The 16,636-nt window shown below is 44.2% G+C and overlaps 1 protein-coding gene across 1 annotated transcript in view; it reads right to left on the reverse strand.

Moving 5' to 3' along the window:
• The window catches only part of ppp2r5a (protein phosphatase 2, regulatory subunit B', alpha isoform), a 63,156-nt gene that overhangs the window by 13,617 nt on the left and 32,903 nt on the right, over positions 1 to 16,636 (reverse strand). The window contains exons 2-4 of the mRNA XM_036549574.1: positions 15,319 to 15,515; positions 1,974 to 2,075; positions 1,184 to 1,276 (exon numbers count right to left, since the gene is read on the reverse strand). Of these exons, the coding sequence (XP_036405467.1) occupies positions 1,184 to 1,276; positions 1,974 to 2,075; positions 15,319 to 15,515 (392 nt within the window). The remainder of the gene's footprint in view (positions 1 to 1,183; positions 1,277 to 1,973; positions 2,076 to 15,318; positions 15,516 to 16,636) is intronic.

The raw sequence follows: 16,636 nt of genomic DNA on the forward strand, positions 1-16,636 counted from the left end.
TCAACCCTCAGAGATGAGAACACAAGACCAAACTCCCCAGGAGAGTATACAGCCGTAAGAGCAGTCTCATACTGTATGAACTGACATTCATCTATTTCTGTATTTGTTGCCGATTTAATGTTCATATGAAGATTAAGCAAGGTCTGTGATTAGTTTCCACACTGCTCTGGAACGGGGCGGCAGTGCAGTGCAGTGGTTCAGGAGCAGGACTTGTAACCGAAAGGTTGCAGGTTCGATTCCTCATGGGGGCACTGCTGCTGCACCCTTGGGCAAGGTACCTAACCCAATAATTGCCTCAGTAAATATCCAGCTGTATAAATGGGTAATATTGTCAAAAGTACTGTCAGGATACAACATTAAGGATTAAGGCCCCATCAGGAAATTCACACATGAAACCCTCTACAAACAGAGAAACTGCCGAAAAGAGCAGATATTGTAACAGATTTTCCGGCAGTCCGACAAAACTCCCCTTGCCTAATGAAACCATGTTCAACAGCATCCAAAAAGGCCAATCAGAAAGGCAACAGGAAGAAGCTGATGAAATCCGTGTTTTGTGTCTCCTACAGCGCAGCAGTCCATTACAGAATGTAACGTAATGGATATGCAGAAAACGGGAAACGATTCGCATTTAACATGAAAGCAGGACAAACACCGGCCATGTTAACCTATTGTTCTGAATGCTTTGGAGAGCATGCTTTCCTCCCCTGGACGAATCGCCCATCACACAGCAGCCTCTGTTTGGACTGTACACACGCATGAGAACGCCTCATTGAGCTGGCCGCCTCTGTCCTTGTGCCTGTAACCTTTCAGGACACAGCGGCCCCAAAGGGACTATTCAAATTTGCTTTCATTGATTCAGAGAGAGACGGCAAACAATAACTGAGTAATTAACACCAGCATCGGTGGGGACCAGACTCGCCTGCTTTAAACAATATATTTCCCAAAAGACATGTACACAGTGACATTGTAAGAACATAGGAATTGTAATATTTTATGTGCCTGTGGAACAGTGGCACTGAAAGAGATTAAAGGGATTGTAATTCTGGCAGCAGGGGCCACATGTTACACTCATTATGAAGAGCCTGTCTGAGCCACAGTAACAGTTGCTCTTGAGTTTTAAAGCCATGCAGGCCTAGTGCTGTGTGTCTCCAGGAAACGTGTCAAAACAAAAATCGAAACGCACCTGCAGCACGAACTTCTGATCGATGTAGCGTTTCGCAATGCTGGGCTGGAAGTCTGGGTTCTCCAGAAACCTCAGGAGAAACTCATACACCAACTGAAAGAAAGATTAAAAAAAAAAAAAAAAACACTGTATATACACTGTGTGTGCATGTACCGTGTTGCAGTGTCACATGGTCAATGGCCACTGCACCACTGTACAACAAAATGTGTTTTTGTGCTGCAGCCATCTAAAATGCTACACTGTTTAAATATAAAGATATTTTTGTTCATGCAAATATCAAAACTCCCAGAGGTACGTAACTACCGGCACAGCTGGAAGGAAAAGTACTGCTAAGGGTGTGTTTGTGCTGACTGACAGATGTAAAAAACTGTATTGTTGTACTGTATGTCTTGATCACATTTCTGTTTGTTTTGTGCCAGTTAAACAAACTATTAATACCGATTAGGACTGAGATTAACTTTCACAGCACCTAGAACAATTAACTGAATAAATAATCAAACCCATTCAGGACAGCCACCTCAGGTTTGCTTAATGGGTGGATATTCACAAAATTATATGAAGCAAATAAATATTTAGTTGCATGCTGATTTACAGAAACACACATCTGAATAACACGTTTTCCACAGAGAAATTTTTATGGCTGATTAGCTGTGCAGATATGTCAAATACAGACAAGTATTCAATGAACAGCTTCATCAAGTCTTGTTTAAAGCCGAACACACAGTTTGCATTTCAACTGGCAACTTTACGTACTGTGAACACACTTAACACCAAACTGCCATCTCTTTACCTGAATGTGAGGCCAAGACACCTCCAGTGTGGGCTCATCTTCCTCTGGATCAAAGTCTGGATTTTCACTGGGCGGAAGTGTCCGGAAAATATTGGTGCAAATCTGTAGGTGAGAACAAGGACATATTTCTTAGTTAATATTTGGTCTCTCCATGTTGTATTAGATAGATGGTGGTGATGTGTGTTGAGTATAGGACTGGGTTTTTAACCAAAATGTTGGAGGTATCATTTCTTGGTGGGGTGAATGAGCTACTTAACCAGAACAACCTCAGTAAATATCCAGCTGCATAAATGCATTACAATGTACAGCCTGTACTATGGTAACCCTGGGTATGGGTGTCTCCTTAGCTAATTAATGTAATGTGCTGACAGACGAGGATTTTCATATAACAGGTATGACTGACAGTTGATGATTTGACCACTCATCTGTTAAATTGAACCAAACCCGTTTTTTCTTTCTTTGATGTGTAATGAGTTTGCCAGATCAAGCAAAGACCACTCATCAGTAGCTGATTTATATAACTTTGTAGTTAACTGTATTACCTTCGCACTGCACTTTATAAAAGATAACTGAAATTGTAACATGGATCAGGTTACTATAATAAATTCAGACTTGAGATTGCCCATCACTGGGTGACAACATAGTTATATGTACACTATTCTCCTGTATACCCATTTGAGAAGTGAATCCTACCCAATCTCACGGTATTCAACAGATGGAAATTGAGCTGACTGGAATAGAATTGGGTCCCCAATTACCAACCATGGGTGGCAGTAAGGTGAAGTGTTTGAAGAAACATGCTAAAAATCAGGGGGTTGCCAGTTCGATTCCCAGGGATGGCACTGCCACTGTAACCTTGAACAAGGCCATAAGCTTGAATTGCTACAGGACATATTCAGCATTATAAGTGTGTAATATGTGAAAACATATGGTATGGATGGGGGAATACATAACCATACTAACAGTCCTGCATGTATGTAAATTTGCTGTACAGCTTGCAACATTGTGCTGGAGAGTTATCCTTACAATTCCCTTATGTCCCTTATGCCCTTACTTGCTGGTATTTAATGAGACACCACCAACAACATAAAATAAAAAACAGATAAATACTGCACACTCTGTACATTATCATCTGCAGCTAATCAAACCACAAACAAGATACTAATAATAACCAGCAACAGAATCAATGCATACTGTGGTGCAAGTATTGAACTCAGACTTTGTTTATCAAGCGCAAGCTGAAGATGTGACATCAGAACTTTGGACAAAGGAGGAGTCACACTGAGAGTAGATTCATGTACCTGCTGTTGGAAAGAAAAAGTAATTTCATCTCATTCTACATTCTCACCATTCTTAAAAAGAACAACTTCTCAGAGCCACTTATCAGCATCCCCAGCTAAGGGAGATTACTTCCAGGTTTCTACTAATACGATCACATTGAGAGAATATGAACTTCTATATTTAGCCAGTAAGACTAAGATATAGCAGTTCTCTATGACACATTATAGGCAATTACCTCTGGCAATAAAGTTCTAATTTTGAACCATTTGCAGCTGTGCCACAGGGTAATTATAATGTGAATTAAACATCTGACCCAGAAACTTTCCATGCCTTCAATGCATGTGACTTAATGTTCTTGGCATTATTCGAAAACAGCGTGTTCTGGTGCTATGTTAAGTTGGCTTTTCCAGGAATTGTAGAATTTGTGCAGATCACACATCACTAAGTTTCTATGTACAGTTACAGAACAATACATTTACAGTAAAAGGCAGTGTACTGCGTGGTGGGTGAAGAACTGGTCTCTGGACCCAGATGACCCCTGGTGTTGCACTCTTAAGCAAGTGTACTTTTCCTGTCCTCTAGTACGCAGCCATCAGCACAAATGTATTATCCTCTGTTCCAATTTTGATACCAACAGCCCTCATTGATATAATCTTACATATTTTACATTTTATATACAGCATTAACCATTTGTGCAGCTTAAAATTTACTGTAGTAATTCAGGCTAACTACTTTTTAACGTTTTTAGGGCGCAAGACCAATGGATAGGTGTGGGTAAGGAGCCTCAACAGCTACATCACAGTGGCACTCATACAGTGCACCACTGGCTTGGAGTGGTGTAACAGCGGATGAAGGCATTTGCAAATTAATACTAACATTCAGGCCAGACTGTAATGGGGTTTTAAGGCTAACGTCGATAAGCAAAATATGGGCAAGTGTCCATCTCATGATCCGAGTAAGTTCCTTTGAACAAATGAAGTGGAAATACTTGCATTACCTAAATTTAGAAAAAAGCGCCCCGCACACCAACTGCCGTGTTTCCGTACAGGTTTTCCAGGCTGTGTTGCCAAGGCAAAAATAACCAGCCGGACTAGACCACCAGATTGCCTAACCAATGTGTTTGGTTTTAAACCTGTTGTGCTTGGGAAACAAAAAACTTGTGAAGGCATATGTACATATACAATACCATTATGGAAATAACAGTGTGCACTGATCTGTCACTCAAAGTAATTGCAAAAGAGACTATACAGCATTGTAGCCGGAGTGAGAATTGTAACTGAGAATAACACCCAAGTGAATAAATAATCTCTTGTGAATAATAAGTGAAATATAACATGGTTCAAGCAATCAAGCCCTACAAAAACACAGTTCTGTTACACAAAGGAACTGTTAAGGAGTGCTACACCGAGCGCGTTATAGAGAAAAAAGGCAAGTTGTAACAGATATTGCACAAAGCGGATTATAAAATAACGAAAATTATACAATGACAATAGAGAACAAGATGCAATGTGAATCACAGTGCTCCACCAGGCAGGAAATGTTCGACATGAGTCAGCCCCTGGTGGGCGGGTACATACCCTCCTGTAGGAAAAGTGATGTGAAATTAGGAAAATATTGTATAAATATGGGATTACAGTAAAACAGAGAAAGAGGGGTGGGAAGTAAGGTGACTGTTTGCTCGTGCTGATATCGTGGGCGACTCATCCGTTCTGTGAAGAGTCTGCCTGAATGCATGATGAACAGGCATGGATAATGGTTGGCTTTGATGCTGGACATGTTCATTTGAGGACCACTGGGGGCATTTGTGTAAAGTTTTATTACAATCTGTGCATAAACACTCAGAGTCTGGAAGCCTTAGGAATTCTAAACATTATCACTGTGACCAGGACACAGGCCAGTTTTGTGGGGACAGTCTGAATGGCATTTGTGTCATTTGCATTTAAGGCATGCGTATCAACAACAAAAAAGCTCCCAAGGTCAAAGACCCTCTGTGACCTTGCCCTCTGACCTTGTGACCTTGAGCACAAATGTCCTGGGGGGATAGGCAAAATAAGTGGCATCAGTGGTGATCTGGAGGCTCAGGACTTGGATGGAGTAACATTAACAAATGAGTTAACAAAAGGGGTCATTCTTCCAGGCCCACCACGTGACTTCAATATTCACTAAATGCAAAAATGTCCAGCTGCAACACCTTACAGTTACACACTGCACAGTATTTTTTACAAGATTTGCCTGAAAACAAAAAAGTGCCCCAGAAAGTCCTCCCATTGACTACCCCATGGTTCCTTAAAAGCTAACAGAAAATCTGCCCCTTCGGTTGTATCCTTATGGAAGGGACATAATCTGCTGCTGAAACCGTCAACCCAGCAGCCTCTGCAGGGCCCACCTCCAGCTAGGGCCAGAACAGTGGTATACTCCGCCGCACCTCGCTGGCAACCAAATCACTACACACAGCTCACTGACCTTTAAGAGGAAACCGCTGGAGAGCGTCTCTGATCACAAACCGCACAGGAATAAACATGGACGATCGATCAGTGCCACAGCATGGGGAGGGAGAGTGCTCCCCGGCGCTGGCAAGAGCAACGCCACCTTTTTGTCTTTCCGCCCAATTAGCCGGCCACTATTTTTAGCGACTGTACTCTGTCAGACAGCAGCATCTCTGTGGGTGTGTGGCCACCGCCGGGCCCTCCTTCAGAGTGGCCTTTTATTCAGAGGGAAAACTGCGGTGCGCAAAGCCCTGGCTCGCTGCACATGGGGCGAGAGCCCGTGTGGCGGCTGGCAGCAGGGCTTGCGATCGCGAACAGCTTCTGACAACGTACAAAATGCACAAGAAACGTAGACACTACATTACACCATCATTGTCATTTAGCAGATGCTCTTATTCAGAGCGACTGCCATAGGAGAGAATTTTATCCACAGCTGGCTATTTTACTGAGGCAGTTGTGGGTTAAGTACCTCGCCCAAGGGTAGACCGCCAGTGCCCCAGCAGGGAATCGAACCAGCAACCTTTTTGTTACAAGCCCTGGTCTTTACCACTACATTATCTGATTTCAGACAGGCCGTTTTCCTTTGGTTCAGAATGAAGCAGTGGCATTTTCGTGGGTGCGATATTGCTGCATGAAGGGACAGGCGAGGGATGAGGTTGAGCTTTTAGAGGCCGTAGATTGCCGGAAGCAGTGGGAAGCAGTGAGACTCTCACCTGACAGCCTGACAAAGGTCCTGTTTTAGGACACCGTGCTGCGCAGATTCTCTGATCTCAACCTCTTCGACGGTTAGTCTCATATTCTCTTTTCACTGCTCCATACCATTTGCATACCAAACAGATCAGCAAATCTTTTGCAGCATAACAGCCCTGAACTAGGCATGTGCATTTGATTTTTCTGATATTTGGAAAGCCTGGCTACCAAGACCAAATATTCAAACAATTCCCCTAAACACTGTTAAAAACTATGACTCGTCCTGTGTAAATGATCTCTCACTGCAAACGGCATCTGGTAGTTCTTGAAGGTCTATTCCAGTTATTGCTTTTTAGTGATTTTTACTCCTGGGATATGCATTTCACGTTTAATGCCATATTAGCCTAGATAGCTAGCTAGCCAGCTCTGGATACACACACCCAACAAATACACACGGTGCAGATGCATTGCTGACACTGAAGATTTGCTTTCTGAAGACTTAATCAATGTGTGTTCCCCGTGCTGAAAAAAAGAAGGTATGGCTGACCAAGCTGACCAGGCCAGCCGTCTCTCCCAGTGTCACGGCCTACCATAGCGTGCTGGGGACTCTTTGCTGTCCCTGGCAAAGGCAGACACCGCGTAGATTAGCGCTCTGCTGATCATGTGCAAATCTCATCTAGTTTAATTACCTTAAGGACTGAGGGTGTTGAAGGACACCCTGCATTGTCTCAGCGTACCACTGGACTCTTAACGCTGAGGGCCTGGTGTCCTGGGGGGAACAGGGTCAGAGCTCCTTATGAGGAGGGCAAATGCAAGGTTTACACCTCTTTTGCTTTTAGTTTTCCGTTCTTTTAAACCCACCCCCCACCCACGATGTTTTTCAGCAAACTATTCGAAAAAGGTAAGTTAAAATGACGATTGCCCCATCACAGAAACATCTGCATACAAACAGGAAAGCAGGACAAGGTGCATGCCATCCTTCTTTACACAGCCAAGCCAGTGCAGGTCCTCTTCACACTACAACTCCCACAGTGCACTAGGGGGGGCAGACACCAAATGGAGGACAGGTGCACCCCCTCTGATGTTAACCCTGGCCAAACTACATATGCCTGTTAATGGTGGAACAAAGCCAGTTCCTGTTGCCCACGCCAAGAACAAGCACCTTTACCATCTGAACCACTCAGGAGGCCTGAGCGGGGTGATTTTCCACCAAATTATCATGACTAAGCACCTTTTGAAAACCGGTTTTGGAGGGAAAAAAAAAACCGCAAAACCGAAAGGATGAGAGGGAGCAGAGCGCGCAGAGCACACGCCCTGTGGTACATCCACCCGTCATCCCGTTTCAGATTCAGCGCTGGAGACGGCGCTCTGAGGCAGGTCATCGCCGCCGCAATCAGAGCCGGTTTATTTTTAGCAGGCAGAGATTGGAGGGGAGCGCGGCAGCTCTGGCAGAAGGGCTCCTGTTTTTCGCTCTCTATCCGTTCTCTCCTTCCTGTGCGGAGAGCACAAAAGCAGGTAATTTTCACTCCAAAACAATCACAGCCGTCGCTGGAGCAGCGCAGAGTGGGGGACACAGGCGGGAACGCGCAGCAAAGCTGAACACAAGTCACTGAAGTGGGAAAAGAATGGTAGAGTCATAAGAACTCAAATTACAGGTCTGCTCTTTCCGAATACACGCCAAACTACTAACATTTCCCACACTGCATTTTCCTCCGTACCAAACAAGCTACTGTAACGCCTGGCCATGACGCTGTACATCTGACCAACTCCTAAATGGTACTCCTCCATGCCCATTCACTGAGCCATTTCCTTTGGAATTCAGTTTTGATCATTAATAACTGACCACAGTTGAAATGTAATTAAAGTGGGTGGAAGGTTTCATGGTTAGGGGGAAAAAAAAAAAAAAAAAAAAAAAAGACTGGCATCCACCAAGTCCCTGTGCATAATAATGAGAACAGGTTATTCACCCCATTTTAGCTGGTCATTTCCCTCATCCCAAGAGTGACTCCAGCTCTATATCACTGTGTAAAAGCTCTGCAGCTGGACTGACAGCAGCATTATGCATTTTGTAATCAGTTGCCACCTGTTTCTTATGGCAAACTTTGCTTACATCACATTACGTGCATTTAGCAGACGCTCTTATCCAGAGGGACTTCAACAGAACATCGTATCCAACCGTGTATCCATTATCCAAGTTGAATGAGCAACAGTGTCAGGCCAGGCTAACAACACTCCCAGACCAGTGACAGTGTGAGCACAACGCCATGCAAGCCCTACCACATGTTAACTTGTGCAATCTGACTGGGCAGTGGAAGCCCAGTATATTATGATACATCAGTTTACACTGCGAGGCAGTATGTTAGGCAGTCATCATTCTGCAAAGAGAGAGCAGCTCTGCCACTGGCTCCCACAACAAACACAATGTTCTATTTTTTGGTTAATTCAATCACTACCACCTGAATCCTGGGTAAAAAAAAAAAAAGCACAAAGAAAAAAAAAAGGAGCGGGAGGGGGGCTGTGGGGTCCTACAGCAGCGGAAAGAGTGGGGTGCTCAGGCCTGGCATGGTGGGCGGCGGAGAGAGGGGGCGCTGCTCCGACATTCTTAAGTGCTCTCCTGTTCCAGGCTCTGTAACAGAGTCATCCCACTCACTGAGGAAGCACCACAGCAGCGGGGAAGAGGACAAGCCCGGGGTAGGGACGTGCACGCCTGCTTGTTTGATATTGAAATGTCCGACGGCTTCCAAGACCGAATATTCAAGTGGCTGAGCCCTGCCACCCGCCCCCCTCCTGCGCAAAGAGCAAAACTCCAGTTTTCTGGGTGAATAATGACTCAGAGCGATCCATATTTACTCACACTCTCAGGTGGGAACATAAATAATAATCAGCGGATTATCTGCTATTTTATACAGGATTCACAGGCCGCGCTTCAGGACTGCTGAAACACAACTGGATTCTTCTTTTCTTTTCTTGTTATGTTAATTAACAAGCGTTTCAATGCGGAGCCGAGCCAGCAGTTGGTGACCTCACTCACCGAGCGTATGAATATAGATTTCTTCGCCGGCACGGGTTAATCAAACCCATCGCACCGTTTCCTGGTGCACTCCCGATCCTCGCACCGTGATCTGCCGCTTCTCCTCAGTAAACAAAAGACCGTCTCGCTGAGGGACGAGTATTCATGCATTTACATAAAGGGCCTCATTTGCTCTTCAAAAGGCGATTTGTTTTGGCAACACGTTTGTCGTGACATGTAAAAATGCCTGTTAACAGCCTGCGATGACGGATGGTCTACACTAAACACTCGGCGCTCTCTTCTCTGAAGATTTCCACCCCACTCTCACCCTGCGACGAGGGACTTCCTCATTCAAGCCACAGTCAAACCTGTAGTCTTGACGACATTCCAGAAAGAGAACAGAAAATATATTTAAATCCTTGTTCCTTCTTCTGAATTAGACTAGTCACACATGGATATCAATGGCAAGTTTGAAATGCACTATTTGCATACCAAATACCACTTTACTAACAAATGACATTTCACAGTTAACTTTCTTGAAAGCACGAATGATGCAACAGCAAGAATTTGTAAGTTCAGGACAAGTTTAATAACCAGATATTCAGCTCTGCATGCCATAATTGCTATTACTAGGAAGGTTCTGTTGGGGAACAGGAGGTTCTGCAGCTGTTCACGTTGCTAGGGTCACGATGGATATTCTCTCTTCAAACACAAGTCCCCGTGAATATTCATAAAGGGCCAGCAAATGAAAACTCTTATCTTCAACAATTGTATAGACAGTATTTGCAACATTAAATACAGAGATGAATACCTGATAAGCAAACACAATATCTGTGGTTCAGTCATATCGTAGGTAATATTCTAAAACAATCTGTTTATCCGGTCTTGTCTTGCTAGGTCTCAGACACCCTGTCTCAGACAGCGGATAAATAGAATAATGGCATTGTCACTGACTGCAGGCCATGAAGCTTTTTATCTGTGGCTCTAGCTTTGTCAGACGCTCAAGGATGGAGACTTCTTTTTTTTTTTTTTTTTTTAAACGTTGTCATTTTATTTGGCAAAACAGACTGAAAATTAGATTGGACTAAGTATGTTGGAAAATAATATTTACCATTAAAACAGACTTTTCCTGCTGTCTACTTGTGCATGGTAGTGTTGCATAGTGGTAAGGAGCAGGGCTCGTAACCAAAAGGTTGCTGGTTCAATTCCACTGCATCTGTACCCTCAGGCAAGGTACTTAACCCATAATTGCCCCAGTATATACCCAGCTGTTCAAATGGGTAACATGGAAAAATTGTAATCTATGCAAGTCACTTTGGATAAGAGTGTCTGCTACATGACAATAATAAATGTAATAAAAATATAAATGTAATAAATGTACTTAAATGTTAAATTACGACAGAAATGCCCCTACAATCTGCATTCTGGGTTGCGGTTCAACACCTCCCTTAATTTTGATTTAGCTCATTTATTCAATGGCTCCCATCGGAGGCAGGCCCGAGCACACCAATATCCTGGCATGACTGCTGGCAGATGATAGGCCATCATTACAGGTTTATATTCGTCAGTAGGCAATCGCTCGCCACTGTAGGGCGCAGTGAGCAGAGACACAGGGAGATCAACTTTTCCTGGCGTCAGGGAATGTGCTCACCAAATAAATTTCCCCCCTTTGGCTGTGAACTCCTGTGGGGAAGAGGCGGGTGGGGGATTGCTCCAGCATTCTCAGGAAAAGACACCCTATCCATCTGTGTGTGACTCGATTGTAAAAGTGCCAGATTACAAATAAACACTGACTGATTAACTGGGATAAATCCACTATGTCTGAAACACGGCTGCCATTCCCAGCCTCTGACAGCATTTCCCCATCACCTTCCTCAGCCTTGGCAGGGGGCCCCTGTCACCAGCCGTCTCCCGGGCCTCACCTCCTCCTCGGCTGAGACTGATCAGTCAACACAGCCGGTGGCTATTCAACTGCCTACTGAGTGTCCCCAAAGAAGCTGTCAGCTTTTTACTGGCAACTATTGTTCGTAGGCAGGCGGAGCTGGAGTTACAGCTGATACAACATGCAGGATTCGTTATTTAAACAGAAGTACATAATACTCTCCGTTATACCCCACTCCTGTGAGATAGAAAACACAAGAGAAGATTAAATGCACATATACTCACATATACAAACAATAGTAACACGACAGCAATAATAAAACTACAGTACTGACAGTATTCAGGCTATGATTTAATTTTCATGACTGTATCTCCACTAATAAACTCCAAGAATCACCATAATGCCTGCCATCAGAATGCCTATGTTGATATGCACAGGAGCAAGACAGGGGCATTGTTCTTAGTATTCTTTTCTTTTTTAGATTGGGGGGGGGCAGTTGGTGACTAATCTGCAACTCCATATCAAGAGAAAAAGACATTCGCTGAATACTGACGTATAGCCTAAAATAAACGCAAGAACATATATGGCCAGTCCAAAACCCTTACCCTATACCCCTGACACCCTATACCCATAGCATGGACACAAGGCAGGGGTAGTGAAACTAGCCGCAGAATGTCCAGCAGAGGAAATTTAGGTAACGCTGCTTTTAGTACCCAGTACACCCTTTTGTTTTCACATTAGAAAGTGAACTAATATGAAAGACGTGCCCTTTGTGACAACATGTAAACCAGGAATAAATTTGCAAATGAGTTTTAAGATATAACCAGGGCATTTAGCCAACATGACATTAAATCTGTCACTAAGGAGCATACTAATCTGCAGTCCACCAATTAGACAGCACCTGTACTTCCTAACTGTTACTGTTCTCCGCTAATTCAATAAAGTCATTTCGGCCAATGTGGGAGTCCTCCTCACGTGAGTGTTTTACACTCCTGTAAAAAAGCCTGAAAACATGTCAGGCTCCTATACAAGGCATGCACCTGTTTTTATTTGCTTTCCACCAGTTAACATACTACAGTATGTGATACAGTGTTTTATTCCCTGAATGCAGGGAAGCAACCTTTTGGTTATGAGCCCCGCTCCTTGCCACTATGCTACATTGCCATCCCAAAACATATGCATGCACTGTTTTTGATTGATCAGTGGTTTAAGTTGCACACATATTGAGAACAAGGCACATGTAACTTTCAACAAACGAATGATGAATGAAATATGTTAATTAGAATAAAGCACTACTTTGGGCCTATGTTGGACAGTGTCAGTCAGTTGTATCAAAAGAAAATATGACAATGATTCACTCCATTGACAGAAGACCGCTTTAATATCACACAGGGCTGCACACAGAGCAGAAAAACTGAAACTGAAATGAAGTAATAAAAAACCTCACCAGATATTCTCTGGACACGAGCAGAAATAAAAATAGGCATCTCACGCCTGCGACTCGGGCTCTGTGAGAATCCCCGGGAGGGAGGCAAACAGCAGCTCGCAGCTGTCGGGTCGGCCAAAATTCTCACGCACGCACCCCGCTCTTCCAGCACACGCTGGAAGAGAGGCTGGCCCCTACGCCGAGGGGCGCCAGCCGGCCCTGCCGCTCTGTCTCAGACCCCCTTCCGCCCTCCCCACGGTACACCTGTACACTCCATGCTGTAGGATGACCCCAGCCCAACCCCCATTAATCCCCCACAGGGATTACTCCTAAAGAGCGGTCACACAGGATCTTTGCATGGTCTATCCCCAGTAATTAGCGGTGCCCTTGGGAGGCCTGCGGAGGGGTCAGAGCAGGAGAGGCGAGGCTGTCGCTGTAAACCATAACCCCCCCACCCCCCCCAAGCCATGGCCCGTCCAGAACTCTGAAATTAAATGCTAAGGTGGTAACAATGACAGTTTCACCTCTGTTCATGTATGTGTGCAGCCCTGTGTGATACTACAGCTGTCTTCTGTCAATGGAGTGAATCACTGTCATAATTTCTGTTGATACAACTGACTCACACCATCCAACCCTCCAATCCAAAGTAGTGCTTTAGTCTAATTAACATACTCAACAGGGTGGCCGTGTAGCATAGTGGTACGGAGCAGGACTCATAACTGAAAGGTTGCTGGTTCGATTCCCCACAGCAGCACCGCTGCTTTACCCTTGGGCAAGGTACTTAACCCACAACTGCCTCAGTAAATACCCAGCTGTATAAATGGATAACACTGTAAAAACATGTAATTGTTCTAAGCTGCTCTGGATAAACGTAATGTAACATACTTCATTCATCATTCATTTGTTGAAACAGAAAGTTCCATGTCTGTTGTTGTACCTTCAAAATGTACGCAACTTAAACCACTGATTGAAGTCCATCAGAAACAATACATTCATATGTTACATGACGCAGTGAATGAGACAGACTGCCATTACCAGTATTCAGCCCTCCCCACCTCACCTCCCAGAATATCCCAGACGAGGTGGGGCACTCAGAGACACTGAATATTTCCCAACCGCTGATGTGTGCACTTGTTCCTAGATGCACAGGTCGAGGCCTGCCCTCCAGAAAGGCGAGGCTTGCCTGTGTGCCTTCCATTTCAACACTGTACGGTTTGTCACACTCAGACAGTGCACACTGGTAATGCAGGACGGTGATCATTCATTCAAGTATACATTCAAGTATACTTTCGCAATTAAAAAATACCAGACACTGGTGAGACTCTGAGTAGGTGGAGAGTGACCTAGGAACTGAATGTATGTACTTAGAAACATTATTGCAAAGGAATGCGAGAACTGAACTTCCTGGAAGAAAAAAAAAAAAAAAAGATCTGAAGGGTAACTTATCAGGAAGCAATTATATTTTCACACTTCTTCCTTAAAGACATACCCACGGATTTTTTTCCCCTATCTGAGAGCATCAAAGGGGTGTTTAAGTGAAAATAAAACAGCAGCACCAGCTGCGAGTATGACAGTAAATTCCTCCCTCTTTACCTCCAAACCTCTAAATCTACTGGCTCCTGGTAACAAGGCTGACCGGTCCTTAGCCGTTTAGCAGGACCATGTGGCCTAAGTCTGTGAAAGGTCAAAGGGTTAGGAGTGACACAGGCTACGCGTTTCGGCTGTAATCGGCCTTGAGCCGCCTCGTGTGACACTCCTGTGCACCACTTCCTGCGCACGGTGGCCTGCTCGCAAACCGCATCAGAGGAACAGGATGCTGTAGCACCGGCTGTCGTCTCTTTCGAACGACACTTCGGAGCCTGCAAAAGACACCGCCTCTCAGATTTACTGGGGCCTTGCGCGCCGTGCGGGACATTTTACCCTCTCTTTGCTTTTAATAGTGCCGGCTCGTCAAGACAACTTTATTACTACAATAATAAACCGCAAACTGCGCCGCATTCAACTTCTTGAAAATCACTATGGGGGAAAATGATTTAATTTGGTTTTAATGACCCCCCCCCCTCACCTCCCCCCTTTCCTTCCCTGGGGGAATGATTCTGTGCTTTTGCACAGCCTTTCCATTTGGCACATTAACAAGCACTCAAGAGAGCCAACGCTGTTGGCCTGCAAATGTTAATAGAGCTGCTGGGACGTTGGCTCTGAAGCGCTGTATAAACACTCAAGGGCTTAAACACTGCCATTTCATTCTGTTTTCTCTAAAACCTTTAAAAGGAAAAGGGGACTTTTAAAATAAATATTTCAAACCGTGGAACGTGAAAGCCACAATGGAGACGTGTGACAGACATTAGTCTGTGTCTGAAAGTAAATACAAGCTACAAATGGTTAGCAACTGTCAGCAGAACATGCTACGCCAGGTCTTGTGTCTTACAGTACAGGCACCCAGTTTTAAGTATGCGGTCAGCGCACGCTTTGCTCGACCGCAACGCGATTAATAAGTTGCTGAATAGTTTTAAATAGCTGTGATGGTGACACGGGGAAAGTAGGTTAGGAGATTAAAGGAAGCCACTTACCATGTTAGCAATGTCTGGGTAGGCGGACTCCACCAGCACGCCTCTGTTCGTGGACACGTAGTCAACCAGCTCGTTGAGGGTGGCCCTCTTGACCTCTTTGCTCTTCAGGTCCGTGACCGAGTCCATGAAATCGAACAGCATGCAGCACTGCTGAAGCTTCTGGGTAAAGAGCTCCTGCTGCTCTGTGGAAGGGGCATCTGAACAGCAGAGAAGAGACAGAGATACAACTGGTCAAGACCTAAGGATCCAGTCACATCTTTACATCACAGCCTTTTACATCACAGAACATTGGTCAGCATATTTCACACCAAAAGAGCTTCCACCAAAAAATAGAAATCTGAGAAATCTGCTTTCTTGTCATTGGAGTATCAGTTCAACTTCAAATCTTGTTTTTTAATGTAGACTAAGCTGATACCATGAATTATTTTACTTGGGAAAAAATTATAAAATTATAAATAATTTATATCATAAAACGGACGATGTCATGGGCAGCCAACCTTGCTTGTGGAGTGCCACACACCTGTAGATTTTCCAGGTCTCCCTGCACAGGGCCCTGAAGAGCACAGTAACCTGTAGCTCCTTTCATCAAAAAAACTGATCCTATTATGTAATTAACAGATTGGATGGAATACAAACCAGAGCGATATCTCCAGCACTGCAGGGTCTGGGTTGCCAAGTTCTCATTCCTGGCTCACATGACCAATAAAATTCCCTTCACATTAACAGGGTCAATGGACACCTGCTAAATTCAGCCCTCAATACTGATATTTCAACTTGTATAACCTATTCCACAGAACAAGAAATATTTTGACAACTAGATATATACAAGACCTCCTGTATATTAAAGGGTGTAAGAGATGTGAGTTTGGGTGGCTAGAAGCTTGTTATGTTTTAAGATTCCATCTACAGCTATATATTTCACTGAAAGGAACACATTATGTGCTCTTCAGCTAAACAGTCTCTAGCAGCACTAGTTCCCTACACAAGTATAACTTTCCATAGACATAAACACAATGGAAACCACTGTGGTGTAAAATTAACACATCCAGTGCACGAGTTTTGGTACTAAGAGGCAGTCAGAGTACAGGCTGTGTGTCCATCTCCACTGAAACCTGTCTTCCTGTATAAAGCACATCAGAACAATAACATCCCGTGAAACAGATGTTTAGGGTTGCTGATTTAAATACACCTAAATTTGAAACTGGACTGAAAAATCAAAACCTCAGAAATACTAAAATTTACCAGAGGATTTCCTACTGCTAGCTACAGGTATGCATGTAGCAGCTGCCCTGAATACATGTTCACAACACGGTATAAA

The sequence above is a fragment of the Megalops cyprinoides genome, chromosome 17, assembly GCF_013368585.1.
Source record: "Megalops cyprinoides isolate fMegCyp1 chromosome 17, fMegCyp1.pri, whole genome shotgun sequence".
In the NCBI taxonomy this organism is placed as follows: Eukaryota; Metazoa; Chordata; class Actinopteri; order Elopiformes; family Megalopidae; genus Megalops; species Megalops cyprinoides.